Below are 26,050 nucleotides of genomic sequence, written 5' to 3'. Positions count from 1 at the left end.
TTCTTTATAGTTTCTGCATAGTGCCGGCTATATGAGCGCCGCTGAATCTTTTACAATAGAAATTGGTATGTACAGGCAAAAATAGACAAAGCAGATCCAGTGCTGTGTACTCCCCACCCCATAACCTCCCACCCCCACCCCATAACCTCCCAGCCCTCAACCACCCCCCTCCCCCACTGAAGTGATCAAAATATGTACAAAAACAGGACCTGAACCTGTCGGAACTCATAAAAAGTCAAACAGAGCTGAAAATTAAAGCTCACCGGGACGGAAGAGCCAAGAGGGTAAGAAGGGTGTAAGAAGTGTTCTGTGGGCTGAATGATCAGCATCTATTATTACTTATATTGTATTCCATTGTGGCAATATGCATTCCAAACATGCATGTTCTAGGCCTCATGAAAGGAAAACAACCACATTCTAGTTTGGAGGTCAGAGAGAATATACATATTTCAGGCCACTAGGTGACTTATTGAATATTAAACAAAGTGAAAGCTACAGTTACGGGGGAGCATCTGTGTATCTGTTTAAAAATATTTCCATACACTTAATCATATGTACTGAACTCCATGTCATGGCAGAATAATGGTGCCGTCGTGGGGAAAAGTATACTATTTAGAGTAAAAGGGTTTTTTTTTTTGTATCAGGACATAATAAAGTATCTGAATTGTTTAAATAAACTATTAAAAAATGAAAAACTAAGCGACAGTTTAAAAAAAGTCCTGTTGTTCAAAGCCCTTGTTTAATTGATCATCAGACAGTGATGTCATCTGGAAAAGCAGGAGTTTTAGCAGTTTTTCTGTTCTGACCACAACGCCAAGTCAGAAAAATATCAGCAATGACCTTAGAAAAGCAGCCGTATCTGCCCAACAGGGGAAAGATGATCTTCCCACCACTGTGTGTAGTAAGGAAGATTCAGATTTTAAATTCTGACTCAATGTTTTTATTGTAATTATTCTAGTCGTAGTATTAGTTGTTTTATTTAAATAATCGGCTTTATTGATTTTATTGTGTTCTCGTCATGTTGATAGGTTTTCCATTTCCTCCCTGTGTAGCACTTTGATTAAAAGTGTTCTTTGAAAGCATTAGTTGCTATTACGTTTTACTATCATTGTTCCTAAGTGGACAAAAGATTTAAGACACTGACAGTCCGACAATGGGCAAAGATTTAGCTCAAAGTCAGACTGTGCAATTTTTTTTTATGAATCTACAAAAAAAAAAACATCCCAGAGCTTTAGCTCAGACTCCACAGGCATTGGCTTATTTAATAAATACTGAACGGTTCAGTATTTACTAAGTAAGCCGAGGCTAATGTTTTCAAAGTTAGCAAAAGCTCTAAATCATGGGTCTCAAATTCCAGTCCTGTAGGGCCGCTGTCCTGCAGTTTTTAGATGTGTCACAGGTACAAAACACTGGAATGAAATGGCTTAACTACCTCCTCCTTGTGTGGATCAGTTTTCCTAGTCTTGCTAATGACCTAATTATTCTGTTCAGGTGTGGTGCAGCAGAGGCACATATAAAAGTTGCAAGACTGTGGCCCTCGAGGACTGGAGTTTGAGACCCCTGCTAAATGAAAAAATTAGCTCTTGTATTAGCAGATTAGCTGAAGTGTGTCCCCTGCTGGTTGAACTTCATAGCAAAACAAAAAACAACTGAACAAGTTTTTTTTTTGTTGTGCCCCTCCAAGGGGTCTTTTGTGGGCTCTAGTGTCCCTTATATGACAGTAGGCTGACAGGAAATGGGGGAGGAGAGGAGGAAAGACATGCGGCAAATATCATCGGGTCCGGGAGTCGAACCCACGACACGGACTGAAGGCCTCCAAATATGGGTCGCGCTAACCCCTACTCCACCACAGCACGCCAATGACTGAACAAGTTTGACTGAATCAGAGAACCTGTCAGCAGAAAGCAGCTCAACAGAGAAGGAAAATGTTGGTTTGCAAAGATAAACTGAATAAACTACAAATCTTTTGAAAAAAAATTTTTAATTCTTTGGGTAGATGACAGTAAACAACACAAGAACCATAAACTCCACTACAAGATGTTAAATCTAGGGTGGATTTTTTTTTTTTTTACAACTAATTTTCTTTTTTATACCAGTGTAGAATTACATCTAAAGTTAGATTTAAATCATTTTAGAATGTGATAAAAATCCAGATGATTTTTATTTTGTCCTGATGCATCAAAAACCTTTTGAGCATAACAATGCATGGTTTTTATTTACCATGACGGCATTGAAATAATAAACACAGCAAGCGCTAACGTACATGAGGTGGTGGTGAGGAGTGTGTTAGCAAAGTAAACCAGTTAGCATCAAGCAGCTAGCTTCAGTAGTTAGAACAAGTCAGATTTGGATAGCTTTGGGCTTCCATGATGCGTTCATTCAGATTTACATACTAGAACCTGGAGTCAGTTTCCACACTGGAGCCTTCAGATTCTCACACGTCTTCCTCGTCACGTCTTGTCTAGTTATTGCGTCCTCTGCATTCAAATTGTCCCATTCCTTTTTGTTTACTTCTTCAGCTGAGTCACGTGTGGGTTTAAAATGTCAGCAGTGATGGTTGGTTACAGCATTCCCTTGCTTTGGTTCAATACTAAAGTGCACTGTTACAAAGCATAACACGAGCTGCGCACAAGTGGACATGGACGACGACCTTTAGGGAAATGGCTCTCACAGGTGTTCATAAAGTGATTCAGTAATATTAACGTTAAATAATATGCACATCAATCACCTCTGTTCATCAATATTGATTATATATAGAGAAATATGGTGCGTATGTATACATTTCAGCAACATGAATAGAGTAACGAGAACGTAGAGCGCCTAACGGGTTCCACGAAGAACATTCAGGTCCTCCAGCTCTTCATATAGCCGAGACAAAATGATTTCAGTCATGATTCACATGCAAACCAAATATATCTACCACAACAAATAAATTAAATAACTTAGACAAACAGCAGAGTAACAACTTCTCAATACTTCGTTAAAGGGGAATTCTGCCAACGATGAGTTCTGTTAAAGTGTTTTGTTTGGTTGATTTTGAGTTGTTGGACAAAGGAAAACGGGCACCCATGACATGACTGACACATTCCTGAGTCTTCATTAAAACATGTGCGCCGTGCACAAGAACATAAAGTGCAGAACTTTTTTTCTTCTTTTTCCTCTTCCAGACGTACTCAAGGTGCTACAGGTCAGGACTGTTTAAAATACTATTGCACTTCGCCAACACTTTTCCTTCACTCTTCAGCATATTACAGCAACAGAAGCTTAATCTGTGGGATTTTAGATCAGGGAAGACAATTCGGTGATGAGATAGGTGTTTATTTTCCTTCATCCTAAGAACTCAAAAGTTAGCATTTTATTTGAAATATTTCACGTGATCCCCAACACAAGGTTGAGGTGTCTGGATAAACGCCTAGACTTCACCCAAAATACGTCATGATCAACGTCTGATGCTCCGGTGATAGTTTTTCATTTTTACTAAACCAGCGAAGGGTCATAATGATATGCCTGATGCTGCTAACATTTAAATATTTTCTACACGTCATCTTCATCATACTTACTGAACATATGCTTTGTTGTGTTGACCACATTGGATAGATGAGATACCTTTAAAGACAGGGAGTAAATGCCCTGTCTCAGGTAGCCTACCATGTACAAAAAACCTTGTTAGCATCTAGACCTTTTGTCTCGAACTCAAAAAGGGGGTCAAGATGGACTTAAAAGAATGTTTTAAAGGGACAATACAGTTTTTTAGGGTTCTGTTGAGTGGTTATACCTGCAGCAGAAATATAGAAAGTAGAAAATAGCTTATTCCACAAGCTAATGCCAATGGATTTAGCATTAGCTAAACTGGACCATCCTAAACACCTAGTATCAAAATGCCAGAACACGTCATGCAACTTATATTTATGTTTTCTAAACCTGTAAAATGGTTTAAGATTTGAAAGGTTCTTAGAGGTGAAGCAACATCTCACAATATTAAAGTTTGTGTATACAGGTACTGGCCTCGGGTGGCTTCTTTTGGCACCCAGGTATGAAGGTTAGTGTTATTGACCCTTTGCATGTGACGTCACCCTGTTCAGAAAGCGACCCGCTCCACCATGACGGATGTCAAACAACCAATGAGCTTGTTAATTCCTGTAAAGATTGTCAAAAACAGACAGTTGGTAGCCTGATAATATAGACTAGTAATAGATAGCAACCATCAATCATAAGGACTGGCAGTCCTTGTTTTATCTGTGGATTTGTAGTGAACACTTTTTATGAGGTAAGAAGATTAACGTTTATACACTTAATAAAGATGAGGTAATATTAGTAAGATGTTATCTAATATTGCATTTTGAAGAAGGTATGTGTCTAACCATTAGTAAGCGTGAAGAGAATGCCTCACCATCAGGTAGCCTACCATGTCCAAAAAACCTTGTTAGCATCTAGACTTTTTGTACAATCTGGGAAATGCAGTTTATGACATAGTGGTATGGGGCGTGAATTCAGGCAAAGTCTGCGTTTTTATCAAATCAATAAATACGTCAGGAGGGAGAAAATATGAGTCGGTTTCTAAGCCAGATATTCAACTTTTGTAAATAACACTCTATGAGGCCCAACTAGGTGTGATACTTCTACAGACAAATTAACTTAAGAGAAAACAATCAGCTCAATACTCCCATCCTCACTTCCGCTTTTCTTCATTCTCCTCAATGTGATACGTTGACAAAGTTGCAAAAGGTCAATAGTTGCTGAGACTTATTTTGAAAAAAAGGAAGTAGTCCTCATGTTGCTCTACTGTTTCAACACAGATTTCTTGTCAGGCTAGCTGACAACACTTGCTTCATTAAACAGAGCAATTCCCTCCACATTTAGAGTTTATGTTAGAACGTTCTGGATACAAAGTCAAGAAAAGAAATGGCGAAAAAGTGACAGACCACATACAAGTGATTTCTTAGAACTATGAGAAAATAACTGGTTAAACATTAGCCATTAGCATGTGCTAAGTCTAGTATCAACTTCCGGGATGGCTAATGGTGCTGAACTGCCCAGTTTTTAATTAATTTGAAGAGAAAACCTGAAACTGCAGTGTATGGACTTAGCAAGCAGCCAAAAGGTAGAATCTGTAGAGGTACACAGTCAAAAATGAACAGCAATTATTTTGGTTATTTAGCCTGTCATGAGAGGCAAAAAATGGGGGTTTCATATTTTTTAAGTCATATTTTCACCATGTTATTTGTTCATTTAAAAATATCACCATTTCAACCTAAGTATTTAATTAGCAAATCGGCAAGTGAATTTGTATATTAGCTCTAAGCTATGTATTTAGCTACAAATTAAATATTTTGCTCACTAACAAAGAATTTAGTTTGTAGCTGAATATTTAGCTTGCTAGCTTGAAATTAAATAGTTTGGAGCTAAATATTTAGTTTTAAGCTGAATATTTGGCTTTGAGCTAAAGATTTTTGCTTGTATGCATTTAGCTTGTTAACTAGATATTTAGTTTAAAAGTTTATCTTATAATAGGCTAAATAACCAAAGTTACTGCTGTTCATTTTTGACAGCAGTAACTTTACAACCAGTTCCCCATAAGCAGGGAATGGAATATTCTACACAAATTACAGATTCTTTAAAGCATACTTGTGATTTGTGAAAACTTTCACTTTGTATGTAAAAATAGGGTGCATGCTCAAGAACATTAGGCTCCAAAATAAAGTAAGTGGTATCTAGAGATGCAAAATGAGGAAAAAAGCAGCATACAGATGTTGACCACACCTCTCAACCCACCATGTAAAATGGTGCCAAAGCAGGCAGACCACCGTAACCGAGACGTGTGTTCTGCAAAGCAACATTGAAGGGGTTTGTATTTCACATACCAAACCTTTCATTTGTCTTTTTCAACAAGGCATCATTCATCTGTCTTTGTCTGGGGGGAATAAATAACCAACAAGAGAATCCAGTGAGCCTCTACCATGTGTTGAAGCAAACACAGCAAACTCTGCATGAGACGAAAACAAACGCACACCGAAAGCCTGCGACCGGACCCAAGCCCACACACAGCAGTACCGCACACGCAATCGTCTTCTTCTAGCCAGTGTTTGCATATTGTACTGTACATTGAATAATGGCGCATTCGGCTGGTCGTTGTAAACTGGCAAACTCGTATACTTACTTATGTACAAGGTAGAAATATTCAGGGTTTGCGTGCTTGAGGTGAAAACAAAAAAGTAAAGAGCAATAAAATCTGAGGTAGCAAATTCAACAATGATAAACTAGAATTCCTCTATGCATGAGCTTTTAACCGGGCATCAGAAATCGCTGCTGACTTCGTCACTTCTCGTACGGTGATGATCAGGTGACCTTGTTAAGGCCACAGCTCATACTGAAGTTCATGGAGTTGCTTGATGAAGTCTTTAGGGAGCTGTTTTGGTATACTGCTCTTATGGAAACCGCGTAAGTTTGCCAGTTTACCTGTTGCTGACACAACCCAAGCATGCCACGCGTGTTCAGCTCTCTAGCAAATGGGTACAATGTTTACGATAGGGCAGCTGATATGTTCTTCAAGAGAATTCATGGCTTGTAACCCTCCAGTTCCCACCCCCTGAGGTGTGGACCAGCCAATCCAGTGTGCTCTCGATCAGAGTATAAATTAGAACATTAGCTCCACCTCTTGGGGGGCAGAGGGCGGGACATCAAGGGGACGGAACCAATGACAGAATGGGACAGCAGGATTCCTGTTAGGCCAGCTAACACTACAATTCAAACAACCAGTCAGTGAGTTTATCGGAAGCGCCTTGGACATATATAGAAAGAATAATCATCGTATCAAGGTTTTCAGTGCAAGAAATGGCTACTTTTTTGTTTGTCATTATTTTGTCCGATGTTGTCTTGTTCTCTTCAGTCATCCAACACTGGAAACAGCTGTAAAGGGATTCTTCTATAACTTAGTTGTCTTTTCAGTATGACTGAGAAGAAGCGTTATCCTTAGCGACTGACTGAGGGTTTCCAGACCGGACTGATTGGGTTAGAGACGGAGGTCGCCTCTCTTCGGCTTGTGGTTTTGGTTAAAGGTTGTACCGCTTTGAAACTCAGAAAGCTCAGGATGTTTCTTGAGAAGAGACTCAAAGACAAAGACTGTGGCGGAGGGAAAGGTTCAATACTTCCCTTGGCCCCTATCATGGCTTTACTCTGTCCGAAAAGGTGAGTAGTGAGCGCCTGAAAGGGTTTAGGTGGTAGATCCAGCTGGTGTCTCCGTATGGAACAATGGATACTTCTCTTCTTCCCTTTTCCTCCCCATTCTCTTAGCTTCCCCCCGGGTCAGAGCCATGTCTTTGTGGTATCTGTGAATCCAGAGGTGTCTGTGGTTCTTGAAGTGAAAGCCTTCTTTGGGTCTCAGCGTCCATAGGCAACGCCTCCGTCTCTGCAGCCGGCTTCGGTTCCACTGACGCAAAATTCAATCCTCCTGCTATACTTGTCTCCGCATCTGCAGCAGTCCCTGCAGACATGGCTCCAGCCCCGCTATCAAGCTGGAGCGCCAGCTCCACATGCTGCCCCAGGCTGCCCAGGGCAGAGGATTCAGGCTGATCCTGGTTGGCGGGGATCAGAGAGGAGTCCTGGGGCGCCATAGAGTCAAGAGGCTTGGCTGAAAAGTCTTCAAAGTTCTGCGAGTCCAAGATCTGAAAGGAAAAAAATCTGAATGTCATAACAATACTGCAAAGTGTAAGGCTTTGGGATCAATTAGGATACACGTACATGCACCAATGTCAAACAAGACAGTTGTTCAAGTTCACCAGGAAGTAGCTATGGTCTAATTTGTGACATTGTGTCTTATATATCATAAACTTTTGACTTGCAGCTGTAGTATGCTCCTTGACCAACTCCTAGCTCTAGTTCAGAAACGTTCTTAAAAATCCAAGTATTAAGAATGAGGAAATCAGCATCAAAGCAAAGGGTCTAATAGAAGGGTTTAGACTTACTATATTGTCATTGAACAAAGATACGACAGTGAATTTGGCAACAAAATGTCTTTGAGTAGCCAAGCAATGATCAGTAACTTGCACCAGTAACATTTTTATATATATAAGTGTATTTATAGTGACACCTGTGGTTTTTCAGTATTTTTTCTGTGTACTCCAGTAGCCAAGCAACATCATGTCATTGCCAAATTCACTGTTGTATCTTTGTGCAATGACAATAAACTAAGTTCAAGTCTAAGTCCAAGTCTGAACCAGTCTTGTAGACCCTTTGCTTGAATGCTCGGCTCCTTGTTTATTAGACCTTTCTTTAAAATTGACTTTTTGTTTCAGAACACGAGATGGAAGTCGGATAAGCAGTTTAGCCAACATGAACTGGCGCTTCCACCCTAACCTTTCAATCAAAAGCTCACATAAAATCATCTCAGCCCAGACTTTAGATTATCCGATATTTGACGCTCTCTCTACTTGTACCTGATGCTTGATTTAAGGTTCTGTTCACACAAAAGGTCAATTCAGATTTTTTTTTCTTGTTTTGCTGGAATCTTTTTGTGGTTGTTCATACTACAACATTAATGCACTGCAATCAGACCTGTGCGTGAACGGTTTAGGACCACTGTATTGGTCAGAGCTGGTGAACCCTTTGATCACCTGTATATGCTCTGTTGAGGATCACCAAAGTTCTTAAATAGTCATTCAGAGAACAAACTTTTCACTCGTGTTCACTGACTTTTTGGGACAGTCATCAAAACATTATTGTCGATAATCTGTGATTATTTTAGAAATAATAAAAAAAAGCCTCACCTGTGATAGAGAAGCCATTGTATCAGGAGCTGCCCTGTCTCCTGGTCCAGAACCGGGGTACGGAGAGGGCTGCGGAGCACAAACATCTTGTATGATTTCTGTCTTTACGAAACTGAAAGAACTGAAACTCCTTTGTGGACCAGCCACGTGTTGACATGGCGACAGTGTGGTTACCTGAGGAGGTGATGAAACAGCACTGTAGGCAGGAGGAACCAGGGCCATCTGCCTCTGCAGGAGCTGCATGATCACACCAATGTCCGCTGACATGCGGCTCTCCAACCTGTCCACAGAGAGGGACACATTTCCACTACATTGTCAATTCTATAACATAATTGGACTTCCATGGGTGACAAAATATTACTGACAATATAGTGATAAAGTGAGGGGGGTCTTTATTTAAAGTCAAAAATGAACTTCAAATATTTGGGGTTTATTTTTCAATCATATTGTAATCAGATTATTTACCCATTTATAAATGTCACAGTTTTAAACAAAATATGTAGCTAGTAAGCTAAATATTTGGCCTGAAACTATATATTGAGCTCCAAACTGTAAAGATATCTCCAACAAGCTATAAATATAACTCTGAACTAAATATTTAGTTAGCAACTTAAATATTTAGCCTGTAACTAAATACTTAGCTCCAAGCTAATTATTTATTAAGTAAAATATTTAGCTTACAAACTAAAAGTTTAGCTCCAAACTGACAAAAAAGAAAACACAAACTAGTTTAGTTTGTGTTTTCTTTTTTTTGCTATGAAAGACTAATTAACCCAAATAATTGCTGGTAATTTTTCACTGTGTAACTTCACAAATGGAATCCAATAGAAATAACAACTTGAAGCAGGACGACTAACACTCTGTGAGGCTGAAACTGGGAAGTTTGGAAACAGCAGATCAGAGAAGTTGCTTTGTCCTCGAAAGTGGAGCTAGGTCCACCCAGGCGTTGTGCACAGCTCAGTGGTTGCCATGGACATTAAAGGATTTCTCAAACATGCATGAAAGAATTGGTACAACTCCAGATACTTTTTTTCATGAGGGAATAACATTATAACATCATGTAAAGCTCAAAATAGTCCATTTTACACAATATTGCCCCTTTAAGGATGAACTTGGTTATTTGTGGTCTTGCAAAGATTTTTTGGACAAAGCCAAAGCAAACTGACCTGTTGAGCTGTTTCTGCAGCAGGTCCAGACGTGCGTCCAGCTGGCTGCGCTGCTGGCGGCTCAGGCTGTGCAGCGGCGTGTTGAGAGGCGGGGGGGAGGCCAGGCTGCAGCTGGGCACCTCCTGGTACTGACCGCCTCCTCGACTCTCTCCCCAGAAGCTGAAGATGTTGGACACGCCTGAGAAAGCACCTGATTTAACGGAGTTAATGGACGTTGTCAGAAGGATAACAGGTGGTGTGTGTGTGTGCGTGCGTGTGTGTGAGGGGGGTTTACCTGAAAGGGCGTTGCAGGTGTTTCCAGTCTTAGGGTCCCCCTCTGGCTCTGTGGTCTCACTGAAGCTCCGGGGCGGGGCCTGAGCCTTCGGGGGCTCCAGCAGTGTGGGCGGGGGGGCGAGGCCGGTCAGAACAGGCTCCTCCCCCTTTCAGAGCAGAACCACAACAACTCACAGTCTGCCCATAGCACACGCTCTATCCAAAACCACCACAAACACAGAGTGGAGTGATACCTCGTCACCACTGGAGTGAGAAGACACGGAGCTGCGATGCCCCTCCCACTGCCTCTTGGCTGCCTCCTCCTTCTCCCTCTGGCTGCTGACCGCATCCCTCTGTCTTCGCCGTGACGATTTGTGGGATTTTTTATATTCTCCGGCGTCGGCGTCGTCTGCACAGAGGAGTTCCAACATTCGCTTAAGTCCCTACGTCGTTTCTCCACGTGCATTCTGTTAAGTCGGTCATTTTATTTGGGCTGTTTGTGTTGTCCATCATTCAAGCTGCTTTTTGTTCAGTTTGCTTCATTAAAGGCCTTCAAACGACAGCTGAGTTTCTGTTTATTTACATATTAATCAGTCATATTCAATAAATTTGAATGTGTGTCTTGATGAGTCTCGTTTGTCAGATTAAAAGAACCTTTTGGAAAAAACCTATAAGCAGGTATTATACAAACTTTTCATTAAGGCTACATTTATGTTTTAAACGTGTTTTATTAATGATCAGTACAAATGCATGCCACACTATTCAGATTTCAATCTTTTTTAATATTAAAATTTTTGTTTTACATTTTATAATAGCTCATGAGCTTTTGGCGACTCATCACATGAAATCCCAATAAAATCCATCACTGTTCACAAGGGGAAAAAATACAAGTAGTGCGAGTAGTTTTGCAAATAACTGCGTCAGAAGTGAATGTTGTAAATTTATTACAAAAAAAAAGTCTGTCTGTCTGATTTTCATCATTTTTATTTGCTTTTGACTTATTTGAACCTGCATGTTTCCTCGCTACCTTAAAAAAAGGAGAGGAGTACAGAGGGAACTTCAGGCTGCATGTTTTGAGCTCTTTTTTTTTTTTTACATTTTACATCAAAAAGAGAATTAGAAATAAAAGTTTACATAAAGCCTCAGATTTTCAGTGTTTTTAAGTTTGTTCACCAGCAGAGAAAAGCAGGGAGGTTGAGAGCAAAGCACCTTTTTCCGTGCGTCTTCGAAATGACAGCTTCCGTCTCCGCAGTTTGTTGAACCCCCCGCCGGCGGAGTCGTCGCTGCTGGGAGAGCCGGGGATCATGTTGGTCTGGAACCGGTGCCAAACACCAAACATCAGCTCTGAGCCCAACACAGAATCCAGACAGGCGGCACTTATGTTTAGCAAAGGCTCCAGCAATACTCACGTCTCTGAGGTTGAAGGTGATTTCCAGGTTGTTCCAGAAATGCTCGGCGAACTCCGGATACATGTCCAGCACCTCCAGAACGTCTTCCCTCAGGATCTTATGGAGGTCGCAGTACGTCAGCGCTCTCACGTCAGCGTTGGATTTCCCCGGGCGGGGGTACAGGTTGATGGGCTCGCCGAATATGTCGTTCTTCCCTGCAGAGAGACAGAAAAATGATTTTTGCAAAAATACTTTCTTTGATGGAGAAAGTGTTCATTGTAATAGAGTTACTGCATCTCTGCCCAGGATAAATTCAGACATCATCTCTTTCCTAAAATAATCCTACGTTTTTTTTTTTCTACCATGTTTGCTTAGAACATGTTGTGAAAAGAAAGAGGTGGTGACTCCCCTCCTACTCCATCTTCACTTTTGGGGAAAAAATGACTAGGAAGGTTAATCAAGTGTTTGCCAGTAGATGGCACTGCAGCTTAAGGTTTATTCTACAGGATGTGTGGGGGTGGGCGCGGTGTGTGGGTGTGTGTGTGTGTGCGTGTGTGTGTGTGTGTGTGTAGAGTAAACACCTGGAAGATTTTAAAGAGATAAATATGTTTGAGTTCAGAAAAAAAGCTGATTATGTCCCAGATTTACAACACAGTTTACGTAAAAAGAGGATTTCTTCTTCAGTTATCTTTTACAAGGATTCAAATTCTTTGTAGAATGAATCGTAAAAATGAACCTTAAATGTATTTTTTTTTTTTTTTACATGTTTTAAATTTGTTGTCAACCAGCTGATGTTCTCGACTAAAGAAATGGAGGGAACTTAACTAAAGCTAACGAAATAACAAAAACTTAAATTGAGAAAACATTTTTGTTACCTGCAATAAATTTTTAATAATTTATAACTAACTGGAACTTTATTGTATAAAACTAACTAAAGCCCCACCAAAGCAACAAAACCACAGTTACTCTGATTCTTTTCTTAGTCCTCAAAACTCCTAATCAGTTTTTCTATCTCCCTGAAGTTTTTGAAGAGATTAATTTAATGGAACTTGGAATAAGGCTGGAACAAAACTAAATATGGAGGCGCTGTGAAAACTTTCCAGATGTATTGTACATATTCTGGCAAATATCCATGCATTTTAAAACAGTCTGCTGATTCTGTCGTATTTTATCTGACTCTGCTTTTCATTGTAACATTTATTGTTTATAGTCATAAATAAACTGCAATAATGTTGGTGATCTACATGTGCATGTAACCAAAATGACAAAACAAAGACAAAAAAAAAATACCATTACTGTAATATTTTATATTGCAGGAATATGTGATTCTATGGAATCAGTAATAAAATGTTACATTTATACATTTGTACGTTTTCACGTTTAACTGTAATGTTTTAAATTGATAACATTCACAATGTGAAACCATTGTGTTATTTGCTCAAAGTTATCAGCACCATGCAATACTGACCCCACCTACATAACAACAAAAAAAAAAAATCAACATAGTACAAATGTAACTTAAGACAGAATAAAACCATTAAGAAAATAATTAATGTCTTACCCAAGATGGCTACCACCACGTCTCCTCTCAGTATCTCTATGGAGCCCCTGGATATGAAGTAGATGGCAGTGAGGACGTCCCCGGCGTGGACCAGCGTGTCGCCGGGCGGGGCGTGGGTGGTCTTAAACTTCATGGCCAGCGCCCGGAGGCAGCCCTTAGTGGAGCCTTTAAAGGCCTTACAGTTCTGCAGCAGCGTTCGGTTCAGGTGGAGGCAGATGTCTGCCTGAAGACACTCTGGGAACCCTTTGAGGACCTGGAGAGGAGGCCGGGGCGAGTTAATGATGGAACTGACAGAAAATATTTACTCAGTTGTAGCAGAAGCTAACAGTAATGACTGAGGTGTTAGTTCTATATAAAGTATAAACCGGTAATAAAAAGATATTTAACCTTTTTTTTTCTAGCTATGTTTCTGTTATCATATAGTTGAGCAATTTGACATTTCATAAATAAATTCTCATAATGGAAACATGACAATTTCAAAAAAATGCATTTTTCGCTGAAACGCTTTGCCACTAGGATGATATTTTTTCTTCTCTTTTTTGGCCAAATCAAAATTGGTTTATTTGGCAAAACTGCAATGTTAACCTTTTTCTTTTTTTTTTTTTCATCATATGAGTTGCTGGCAACAATAACCCGATGTTGCCACTGGCGCAAACCACAAAGAAGAACAGGAAGAGGCAGGAGGATGACGGCGCCACATGTTTTTTAATAACTTATGTGGACAAACTTATTCACAGGTGATTTTGATTGTGTTTCTTATTTAATGAAAACATTGCAACTGTTGAATTGTGTGTTTACGACATTAGCTGAGTACTGACATTGTGGTAAATGGAAACGCAGCTGTATCGTGTTTGAGGTGCTGCTTAAATATGCATCAACTGGTGAGTCTCCATTTAACCAACGATGTGGATCAAATCTGAAGCTTAGAAAGTTATGACATTATTAATATGAGCTTTCCAAAATGGCTGAAAGGCAAAAAGAAGGTAATAAAAACAATTTCTTATTTTTATGGCATTTAGTAAACAAAATTAAAAGTGAACATAGACTAAATATCACAACTAGGACAAAGAAGGATATGACATTTATTGATGTAATGATACAAGTCTGATTTTAATAAATAAGCAGAAAATACACTTTAAAAAAACAGTCTATGAGCTGATTTTTGTAGCTTTGTTGCAAACTGAAGTCAAACGGTATTGCAGTGGGTGAGTCAGCGGGCCTGGAGAGTGATTAATATAAAGAATTGGTGCAACTTTAATGAGCTCACTACCAGGCTTTTAAAGCAGTAGGCGCCGGGCTTCCATTCTGACTCTCACACTGACTTCACAGAGCTGAAAAGCTTTGCTGCTATAACTCCCACTCTGAGTCTCTCCCTCTCCATTTTCCTCGTTCCTATCCATTTCAACATACGTTCTTGATTCCAGCTCCTCCTGGCTCCCACTTCATCGCTCAGAGTTCCTGAGCTAACATTGCTACGGACAGATAGAGACTGGGAACCTCAGAGATACTGATAAGGTGTCTGATAAGATAAATATCCCAAGCGCTGTCCATTTGTAAGTACTCATTAATTACACATCGGGAAGGTTTGATTAATAGCAGAGATGCGGTAAAGGACACATCAGTTTATCTGCATGAAATAAAATAATAAGAGCAGCCTTGGAAATCAGCAGCTGGATGTTCCTTTAACCTGGAGTCAGGAGAACACCGTTAAGAACTCGTCTCGAAAATCTGACTTTAGACGGTTTATTTAGTGACTCTATAGAACAGTGGTGGGAACCACTAGCTAAAAAGGTGCGGTAACCCTAAAGACTTAATTTTAAACATTAGCTCTGCTGACGTTACAGAGCTACACCAAATCGGTATTTAGCAAAAGCTAATGTTAAAGTGCTAACTTCAATTCAAATTAGATCTGCCCTTGAAAGACAAGCACTAATTTAATTTTGACATTCCAATTCATATGTTCTATAATACTCTTAGATATTGTATTAAGTCCATATCTTATTCTCTACTGTTTGTTTTATTTTGTCCCTGTATGTCTCTTGTTTATTGGAAGGAGAGGAAATAGGACAAGTCTTCACCTGCTAAGTAGCAGTAAGAATATCAATGGATTTCACAGTCGGTAACCAAAACTTCAATGCAAATGATGAACTTTATTCAACTGAAAGTTTACAACACAGCCAAGTAAGTTAGCATTTTAGAATTTTCTGAAAAAATAAGCTAGTAAGCTTAGCCAATAAGCTAAATGTGCTAAAGGTTTTCAAAGTTAGCAAAAGTGCTAAATGAAAAATTAGCTCTGTCATTTGTGCATTAGCACAAGAGTGCCCTGCACAGTTAGTAACGAGCAAATGGTACACAAATGGTTTACCAAAACCTTTCCGAAAAGTTTTTTTATAAACTTTTTGTAACTGAAGAAATAAGTCTTCATGCCCCTGAAACATTTTCCACATTTTGTCACTTCACAACTACAAACCTCAGTGGAATTTACAGATATGTCATATGACAGACCAACACAAAGTGGTGCTGAAGTTCAAGGAAAAGGAAAATTGATTGATTATTTATTTATTCATTCATTCATTCGTTCATCTTTTCTTTGTAACTGCACTAAATTACTTTTTGAAACCATTTATGTTTATCTGTTTATTCTGTCTTGTTTATTATGGAACATCACGTAGAATTCTAACATGCCGTGTCCACACCAGGTATTCTGTTGGACATTTCTTTAAAAAAATCACACATTTGAACAGGCATAGAAGTGTGACTGTCCACCTATTTCTAAAATATCTTCTCCTTACCATTGACTTTCAGTAATTCTCCAACTTGCTCTTTTTTAAGCAGGAAGGGAGAAATAATTGCAAAAGAAATATAATAAGTGCCATTATTACTAACGGCTATATAGGGAAAAATAAGTGCTTACACAACACACCTCATATATCAAGTCCAGCTCATATGGGATTAAATCAATTCCATATTGAAAACCGTGAGGGTAATACGCAGCAGAGGAATAACAGAATGCCTGGTGAAACATGGGCCCCATCCGCAGCTCATCCATCAGTGAAGCTCCTGAGTTACAGCAGAGTAAATATGCTGAAGTCATAAATAAACTAATGGAGCTCTGAGTGCAGCAGAGCTTTATTGAGGGTCCATGGCTGTGTACAAAGGAACAAGTCAATGTGATGATTCTCTAATTGTCTTCCACTGAGGGGCTGAATGAGAGACGCATGGCGCGTCGCCTCAGCGCTTCTCCAGGCAAACTGCGGGTCACAGCGCCGCACAAAGAACAGAATCCTTCCTCTGTGTCTGTAGAGGGCCGGTGCAATCTAACAAGCTCCCTTAAGGTAGATTTAAGACTTCCTCTCTGCCTTCCTCATTACAGCCGTGTTATTTTTCCCTCCCGTCTCCACGACTGCGAGAGGTCAGAGACGGAGAGACGGAGACGAGACGTAAACAGCATGCTGTCCAAAAGCCTAGCCACGTCTCTGACTGCGTTTTCAATATAAAAGTGCCCAAATCTTTCTCTGTTTTCTGCTAATGTTGAAAAAACACAATTTCACAATTGCGCTGTTTCCATTAAATAAAAAATGAAATTAAAATCACACATGAATAAGCATGTTCTGGTCAAAAGTCATTAAAAATCATGGCAGCAACAGATGTAAACAGTTACATGAGATATTGATTATCTACCAGAGGAGAAGTCGGCGTCGTATTCAGGAGTTGGAGCGACAAGTCCCGCCTACTTGGGAGCGGCTACAGTTTGGGGAAATTGTAGTTGGTAATTTTACTGAAGAGCGATGGATTCAACATGTTGAAATGACACAAAACTTTTTATGAGCTGTGATGCCGTGAAACCAAAAACAAACCATCATCCTACTACCACTTCCTGTTGACTTTTTCATCCATTTTGCCAGTACTAACATTGGGTTGTTGATCACGTGACTCGTGATGCAAAAAAACGAGATCTTCCATTGAAGGCCTTATGTACCTTCCTGGCTGTACTGAACAGGATAAAGGTCCGATTATGTGTGTGAAAAGCTAGGAAATTACACAATGCATTCAGGAAGCCTCGGCATTCCGTACTCTGATATTCCACACTCTGCCTGAAAACCTGAGCAGGTTTGAGTTGCACCATGCAGGACACTGCTTCCCGGCATCCAGCAAGAGGTCAACTGCACACAAAATTTATGTAAACACACTCCATGATGGGTTTGAGTCCATTAACAGGTGTGAGTCACTGTGCAGGTGGGTGTCTGAGTTGCAGCTTTAGCAAAGCACAAGTGGTTCTACATGCATTTAGTAATTCTGGACGACTCTGATTTTCTTTTCATTTGATTGCTGTGCTTGCATTGTTGACCACTCTTTAAATGAAAATATCTTTTATGACAGCTATTTAACTTCACTGTGAAATATTATACAAGTACCAATAATTTCCTAAGGTGAATAAACTGATAACAGATTTGAATAAAATCTGTGTATTACAATTATTGGCACTGCCTAACAATTTCTTAACAACAATTGTAACTTAAACATTTTTTTTATTTACAATTTTCTTGTTAAAATTGATCAGAAATTATGCTAAAGATGAATATGAAGATAAACATCTGATATTTTAAGACATTTTTCATCATATCTTTATCTGGGGTAAAGATAAATAGCCAGTGTACAGTGATGGGAACCGCAAACTAAAAAGCTAGTTATGCTAACCCTAAAGCACTAATCATAAACATTAGTTCCACTAACACTAAAGAACTACACCAACAAGGTATTTAGAGGAAGCTATTGCTAAAGCACTCACTTGAGTTCAAATCATAGCTGTCCTTGAAAACTACAACCCTCAGGCACCAATTTCATTTTGACAATATTATTGACAAGCTTTAAAATAGCCAGAGAGATATTTGTGTTTAATTTTGTTCCTGCTGGTCCTTGTTTGCTTGAAATAAAGTTACTGAGAAAAACAAAACAGAGAACGTTTTGTGTACAGAACTTCTGTGTAAACAGTTGTCAGCCAAATAAAAAAAGAAAGAGCGTGGATGTAAATGTCTACTTGCAGAATTTTGAACAGTCGATAACCAAAGCTTCAATGGAACTGAAAGTTCACACAACAGCCAAGTCAATTAGCGCTTCAGAATTTATCCAGAAAAATTCACTTAGCAGAAGCTAAATGCGCTAAACTCTCTCAGAGTTAGCAAAAGCAGTAAACAAAAAATTAGTGACAGCTCAGAGTTGGCAAAAGTGCGAAACAAAATAAATTTGCAAATGTTCAGTTAGTGAAAGCACAGGATGAAAAATTAGAAAGAGCTTAAAGTTAGCGAAAGTGCTAAACCAAAAGTTAGCTCTGTTATTAGCGCCTTAGCAGAAAGTGTGCCCACCTTCGCTAGCTTACATTAAAACATATAAACACATCACATATGGTGAGAATGTACTGAAAGTCAACATGACGTTCATGCATACAAGTGGATCTCAGATCAGTGGATTCCTAGAAAAGCCCTGAATTGGGAAAAAGTCAAGATGGTGTGAGCCACACCCTGACGACAGAGATACGGTGAGCCTGGGAACTCACGGCGTTCATGTCGATGCCGTTGGTGTAGGACCAGGCGTGCTGAAAGTACTCCTCCAGCCTCTGCCGGAGAGGGTTGGGGATTTGGTGAAAGCGGATGAACTCCCTGACTCTCAGCATCTGGGTGTGGTAGCGGGCCGTCCCCGAGTAGAGCCGCTGGATGATGGCTGACACATTCCCAAAGATGCTGGCGTACATCAGGGCTGGAGAACACAGACATGAGCAGAGGCTGTAGGAAAGTAGTGTAGGTCAGTGGTTCGCAAACTTTTTTCAGTGATGTACCCCCTTAAAAATATATTTTTAGTCAAGTACCCCCTGACACGGGCAAAACATTTTTGGAATAAAAAAGAGGTACAGAGATCATGGACGTAAATCCCATTAAAACATACTTTTCCATGTACGTTCTGTACTTCGTCGGCTCTGGTTTTGCCTTATTTTTCACTTTATCTGTACTTTCAGCAGCATTGCTGCTACGCTTTAGCTACGTCTCCATAGTTACAGTGTAATCATGATAACGACAGGTCGTTGACGAGTGCCCTGGGTCAAACTAACTTGGTGGGGGGGTCAGTTTTATTTTAAAGGATATTGAAACTAAATACTGAATATAAAATTCAGTGCATGAACACACATTTATATTTTATCAAACTTTTTACAAAATAATTTTTCCCAAGACTTATTATGAGGAGCCTACTGATTTTTTAAAGATATTTTGAAAAGCTTCACATACCCCCTGCAGTACCTCCACGTACCCCCAGGGGTACGCGTAACCCCATTTGAGAACCACTGGTGTAGGTTATTAAAAGAAGGAAAACGACCGTGAGAAAAGTCAGGACCGTCTTGAACAGGAGAAAAACATTGAGTCGTTCGATGTGAAAGACTTTGTCTGTAGAGGACAGACTGTTATTTGAGTTCTCCTTGATGAACCTCAGTGTCTTGCTGTCATGTTGGATCCTGCTGACCTCCAAGCCTCTGTCAGCTCCCATCACTCTCTGTGTAACACTCCGCAAAGCCTCCATGTAACAGTCTAAACACACGTTTGGCAGGGGAACCGAAAACACACTCCGTCTGAAAAGTTTTTTACCTGCAAATTCAAATTACACTCAAGTATTAAAGCTGCAAAAGATTGGCTTTTACTTACGGTCAGGTTGTCTAAACAAAGAAGGCAGCCACAAATCAAACTTGCACACAAATCATCACAACATGGTTTCAGCTTGGTTTAAGATGGAAGAAAATTAAGAATAATTCAAATTTACACAAGTTACTTTTTTTTTTTTAGAGTGTGCATGTTATTTCATTGGGACAAAATGTTATTCCACTGGACAACAGGGTTCAGGACTGGAGTAATAATGCAGGTGAAACAACAAGTTGATTATTGGTGCTTCGCTTTATGATCAGTGAAATGACACTGCTAGAGCTGGAGCGATAGCATCAGGACAGGATATTACAGTGTCTTCACTTCATTTACAAGTTTTAATAATATCTTTAATGAATGATAAGTGTAGAAAATGAAAAAGGTAATCAATTTATTCTGCAATGATGAATAAATGAGGTGAAAGACCAAACTAATTAAAAGATTTCCCTCTGCATAAGTTTAAAACATGACAAAACACCCAGCATGAGAGTACCAACAAATACGCAACTCTTTGATGTCAGTTATTAAATGGATTCATTACATTATGAGGGGTAAATGGATTTGTGATCTTTTTTTTTCAAAATAAGAATTTATGTTCACGAATGAAACTTATTTGATTTATGTGTTCATAAGTTTGACTCCAATAACGTCAAAAATTTGATCCTTTTCTGTCCAGTGAACACACCATGCTAACAGCTACTGGCTCACGCTAACAATGACGCTAACAGTTAACTACTTTTTTCCATAATCTGTTTAAATGACAAACTTTTATCATGTCTAAAGACTCAACATCGTTTTAAAAATAATTGCAAACCTCCATGTTGCAAACCTCCTATTTACATTCAACATACTCATGAGAAAATTACAAAAATAGAACGAGTGAACGGCTTTCAGCAGATAACAGGAAAGCTATAAAATGCAGCATGTTTTATCCTTTGAGGTTTCGACCTCTTTCTGTCAGGGAACATGCTGGATTTGGAAATGTTGGGAGCCTTTTAAAAATAACATGAGTTCAGCTAATTTTTGTAGGGAACACACACCAAGCCTGGTGATTCGGCAATGAATACTAACTGTAAATTGGTACAAAGCAATCATTAACACTGTTACAGTTTTTCTATTTGGACTTTGGTTACAATATGTTGTGGTGAAATAGTCCTCGCTCAAAAATATACGTGGCAAAGCCATTTTTTTTGGTCATATAGCAAAACATTTTACATCAGATGAAGGACATTTTTAATCTGAATAAAATAAAAGTTTCTACTTTGCAATTAGGCTCACCTTACAGATGGCTAATAAACAGTTAATAGATATGACATTAATCCATGTCTAACCACTATATAAATCATTAATAACTGTTTATTATGCATTAATTAAAGGTGAGAAATAGGAAAAAAATCTGGTGGTTTTTTTTTGCCAAATAGTGACCCAAGTCCAACCTGTATGTTTTATCATGTTATATTAAACATTTCAGTCTAAATTAGAAGAAAAAGTAGCAATTGCAAATGTTGTTTGTAGCACAGTCTCCTTCTCATTCTTTATTGATGAATAATAAGCAGCTATTAATGATTTATTAAGTGTTTATAGATGAATGGATAACATATCTGTGAACTATTTATTAGCCATCTATAAGGGGAGCCTCATTGTAAAAAAATATTGGTTTTATGAGTCTAAACTTTCTGTAAGAAAAGACGTTTCATGCCAGTTAAATGAGCTGTTCTCCATCCATCTATCCATCCATCCATCCATCCATCCATCCATCCATCCATCCATCCATCCATCCATCCATCCATCCATCCATCCATCCATCCATCCATCCATCCATCCATCCATCCATCCATACTTACATCCGATGAGCATAACACAGATGGAGAAGATCTTCTCAGAGTTGGTGTTGGGTGACACATTTCCAAAACCCACACTGGTCAGACTGCTGAATGTGAAGTAAAGAGCTGTGACATACTTGTCTTTGATAGAGGGTCCTGAACCTGATGGAGGAGGGGAGAGGGGATGGGGGTGAAACGGGGTAACAAGAACAGATTGCACATAAGATATCATGCTCTTTTATGCAACAGACTGAAATCTGTGAAAAGAACTATTTGTCTCCATTTGTGTTAGAAGCGGGATATGAGAGAGACAAGGATCTGTTGTTGCTTTGAGGTCATCAGCTCAGTCTCTCGTGCAGCTGTACAGTTTCCATGTTTCAATTTAAAACTAATCTGTGAAGTTTTACTGCTTTATTTGATGTTTTATTTTATTACCAGTAACAGAACATTGAATTACCATTTGAGAAATTATTTTTCCAGTTGAACATTGGCTACTAACCATTGTTAATCAATTCCCCAACTTTGGTCATTTGAATTTGTATTTAACTGATTAATTATTCTTTCAAATGACCAAATTAAACTGTGGAAATGAACATTTTTGAGAAAAGCTTAACACAGAGGTGTCCAAAATGTGGCCCTGGGGCCATTTCCGGCCCACAACATGATTTTTTGTGGCCTCAGACTGCAATGCATGAATGATGCAAAAATTGGCCTCAAAATGAATACCAACAAGTTTACTGCTTTATTTTCACCAATATCTGTCTTTAATATTTAATTAAAAACTCTGTAACTCTATCTTAGACAACAGTTAATTTTTCAAAGTCTGAAATTTGGTTCCAAACAACCCACGTTTCAGCCTCAGGCAAACTGTGTCTTCTAGAATAACTGACTTATTACAACACCGGTTCCTACCAGGCAGGTATCTTATTCTGGTGCCTGTTAGTACCTGGGACGGATTCATTGAAGTGTTTTCCCAGCTGGTCCCCCAGGGTGTGGAGCCAACCTATAGAACCGTTCCGCTCCACACTACCAATTGCATACCTGGGAAAAAAAACACACACACAATATCAATGTTCTGTTTTTCATTGATCACTTTATTAATCAAATTTAATTCATAAAGAAAAAAGAAAATAAAGCCATGTATGACAAAGATTTTGTAACTAAATAAATCTATATTAAAGGGGCAGTACTATGCGTTTTCCAGGCACATAGTGCCATTTCATAGCACAATCAAGTAACTATGTGAACTATGTGAACTTAAGTTGTTATAAACAGGCGACATATGTCAAATATGACTTAAAAGAAATTTGATTTTGTAAGTTACTATCTTGAAATTGGGCCTTCTCTGAAAAGTAGCTTGTATAGTGACTTCAACTGATATTCCACCAGGTGTTTGCTAACTGCTGCTGGCTAGTCTGAAGGGACTGAGTGGGGAAATCGCCAGCGAGGATTTCTCTGGGAGGCAGGAGTTTGGAAGCTTGGATATTTCGGCTCAGAGAAGGAGCTTTGTCCTCTAAGGCAGAGCTACGTCCATTCAGATGTTTTGCATGGTTGAACGGTTGCCATGGAGATTAAAGAATTTCTCAAATATGCATGAAAGAATCAAGACAACCCTCCAGGTATGTTTTAGACGAGGGAATAACATTAGAACATGGTGTAAAGCTAAAAGAAGAGTTGATTTTACTTAATCCTGCCCTTTTAAAAGTTTAACTCAAACGTAAATAAAGTATTCCAACATTATTCCTGCTTCTTCTCTGCACTATCAGAAAGTCTATCTGCGTACCAGATGCAGGCCAGCCAGTGAGCGATGAGGGCGAAGGTGCACATGAGGAGGAAGAGGACAGCCGCTCCGTACTCTGAGTAGCGGTCCAACTTCCTGGCTACGCGAACCAATCGCAGGAGACGAGCGGTTTTCAGCAGGCCAATCAGGGTGGTGGTCTGAGGTCGGACACAAAAACAATCACACAGGAGTGAAGTAACAGAACAGAGACTATATATCTGCTACTGTCATCCTGTCACTAACACACATACACACATACAGCGTCGGTGTGACTGCGGCCTTGTACCACAGTGATTCAGTGCAGAGGAGGTGCTAAATCTTGATTGCCATTCATTACTGTGGGGTGTCAACTCCCTCGCCGCTCTGCTTGTACTCAGCAAGCCCTCATGGTGTCCATACAACAGATAAATAACAAGCTGATTACTGCGCTGGCAGAGCGCCCACTTCTGGTCTCTCTCTCCGTGTGTGTGTGAGTGTGTGTGTCTGTGCCTTCAAAGGAAATACGATATTTGTGGTCAGGACAGCATCAGTGAAATGGATGTTAAGCTAAGTGTTCTGGGGGAAACCATGTTTTCCATTTTCCAAATGTAACTTCTGTGCAACGGAATTGTCTTGATTCTTTTAAATATGAACTGCATGATTGGTAACATTTCCCACCTGACTCAATAAATTCACATATTTTATGTCTCCCAAAGATCTCTTTATTTCTTTGGTGGCTCAGAGATCCACTCAACACAAACTGCTGTCTCTCTAATTGGTATCACTTTACAATGAGGCCTTCCTTATACATCCCTAATAAATAGTTTATAGATATGTTATACATTCATTTATAAACACTTTATAAATCTTTAACTGTTTATTATGTATTAATTAAGAGTGAGAAGGCGATTATCTGGTTAAAATTATGTTTAACAACTCTAAATAAAATATATAAGTGAATAGACTTGCTTCATTATTTAGCAAGAAACCAGAAGATTTTTTTTCTCCTTCTTGCCCTTAATTAATTAAATAATAAACACTTATTTATTATTTATAAAGTGTTTAGAGATTAATAGCATATGTATGAAATATTTATTACATCTGTAAGAGCAGGCTTACAGATGTAAGCCTCCTAATTAATTATGATATCATTAATTATGATATGTGGTGGCAACACTTATGGTAATCTGCTAATGTGCTAATAGTGGAGCTAATTTATCTTTTTGCTAACTTTGAAAACATTTATCACACTTAGCTTCCCCTAAATTAAATTTCTTAAATAAATTATAAATTGCTCATTTACTTGGCTGTTTTGTAAACGTTTTGTTTGACATCATATTTTATATTTATGCTCTGTCTCTCTTTTTCAACACTAACTTAATTTCAAACAACATACAGGAACAAACTAAAGCACGGACAGCAGTGAACAAGATGCAAACATAAATACAACATCTAATACTATTAAAAACACAAGTAAATTATTTTGTCAAAATTAAACTGGTGCTCATGGGTTGTAGCCTTTCAAAGGTAGATATAGTCAGAGTTGATATTAGTGAGTTAGTATTAGCTATAGCATGTTGTTGAAGTGCTCCAGCGTTAGCTGAACGAATGTTTGTAGTTAGTGTTTTAAGGTTAGCACCTTTCACAAATAACTTTTTAGTTTTCAGTGCCAAATGTTTATTTGTATTAACAGCGAATTTTAAAATGAAGCCTATGAGACAAAATGAAATATTAAATGGAGCAAAATATATTACACTGCACATAAAAGCTCAGACCTCCATGTTGTAGCCTATTGCTTTGGTAATGGTGGATGTTTTAAAGCAAGTTGAGGGCATGGATGTCCTCTGGGTAAGAACCACAGTTTTCATTTAAAGTAGCCCCAAATTAATAATGCACAACTTTCACCCCAACACAGTTTAAATGGGTGAGTTCTGAAAAGGTTCAACCAGTGTAAAGGACTATTACACACACACACACACACACACACACACACACACACACACACACACACACACACACACACACACACACACACACACACACACACACACACACACACACACACACACACACACACACACATACCCGCATGCACACATAAAAACAAAGTCTTGCTTTGGTTCTGTTAACATTCATTCAGAAACAATCTGGTAACATCAACACACACCTGAAATAAAACTTCAAGTGTGTTTAAGGAAATGTTGCATCTCAATTAAAGCAGATTCTGCTCTTGCAGTAAACACAGTCCAGATCTGAATCCAGGCGCTCCTCTTCATAACTCCTTCTTCAGGTGGCAGTTTTCTCTACGTTTTGTGTGTGTATGTGTGTCGGTGTGCGTTTGTTTCTAATACCTTGTGAGGACCATTTTCCTGACATATACTTGTGGGGACACACTGTTCCTTGTGGGGACCGAAGCCTGGTCCCCACAAGGGGAAACGTTGTTTTTGGGTCAGGGATCAGATTTAGGACTAAGGTGTGAATTGAGTTTTGGTTAGGGTTAGGGTTAGGTATGTAATGGGTAGGGTTAGGGCAAGGGTAAGGGTAAGGTTTAGGCTGTAGAAATGAATGGAAGTCAATGGAAAGTCCCCGCAAAGTTATCTGCACAAAAACGTGGGTTTAGCAGAGTTGCAACTTAAATGGAATAGTAAAAAGACAA

General features: G+C 39.1%; 1 protein-coding gene across 2 annotated transcripts in view; it reads right to left on the bottom strand.

Annotated features, from left to right (window-relative positions):
- Nucleotides 1-3,983: 3,983 nt before the first annotated feature.
- The window catches only part of kcnh2 (potassium voltage-gated channel subfamily H member 2), a 203,561-nt gene continuing 181,494 nt past the window's right edge, over nt 3,984-26,050 (bottom strand). The window contains exons 11-23 of one of the 2 annotated variants that reach the window (XM_023326467.1): nt 23,419-23,573; nt 22,582-22,676; nt 21,657-21,797; nt 18,684-18,883; nt 13,130-13,382; nt 11,590-11,783; nt 11,390-11,492; nt 10,435-10,589; nt 10,203-10,347; nt 9,929-10,118; nt 8,937-9,042; nt 8,763-8,831; nt 3,984-7,661 (exon numbers count right to left, since the gene is read on the bottom strand). In XM_023326467.1, coding sequence (XP_023182235.1) covers nt 7,287-7,661; nt 8,763-8,831; nt 8,937-9,042; nt 9,929-10,118; nt 10,203-10,347; nt 10,435-10,589; nt 11,390-11,492; nt 11,590-11,783; nt 13,130-13,382; nt 18,684-18,883; nt 21,657-21,797; nt 22,582-22,676; nt 23,419-23,573 — 2,181 coding nt within the window. In that variant the 3' untranslated portion in view covers nt 3,984-7,286. The remainder of the gene's footprint in view (nt 7,662-8,762; nt 8,832-8,936; nt 9,043-9,928; nt 10,119-10,202; nt 10,348-10,434; nt 10,590-11,389; nt 11,493-11,589; nt 11,784-13,129; nt 13,383-18,683; nt 18,884-21,656; nt 21,798-22,581; nt 22,677-23,418; nt 23,574-26,050) is intronic. The other variant, XM_023326468.1, reaches the window with a different exon arrangement.

This window comes from Xiphophorus maculatus, chromosome 21 (genome assembly GCF_002775205.1).
Source record: "Xiphophorus maculatus strain JP 163 A chromosome 21, X_maculatus-5.0-male, whole genome shotgun sequence".
NCBI classification, from domain to species: Eukaryota; Metazoa; Chordata; class Actinopteri; order Cyprinodontiformes; family Poeciliidae; genus Xiphophorus; species Xiphophorus maculatus.
Note: the sequence above shows the minus strand (reverse complement) of the source record. Positions and strands in the feature narration are given on the sequence as shown.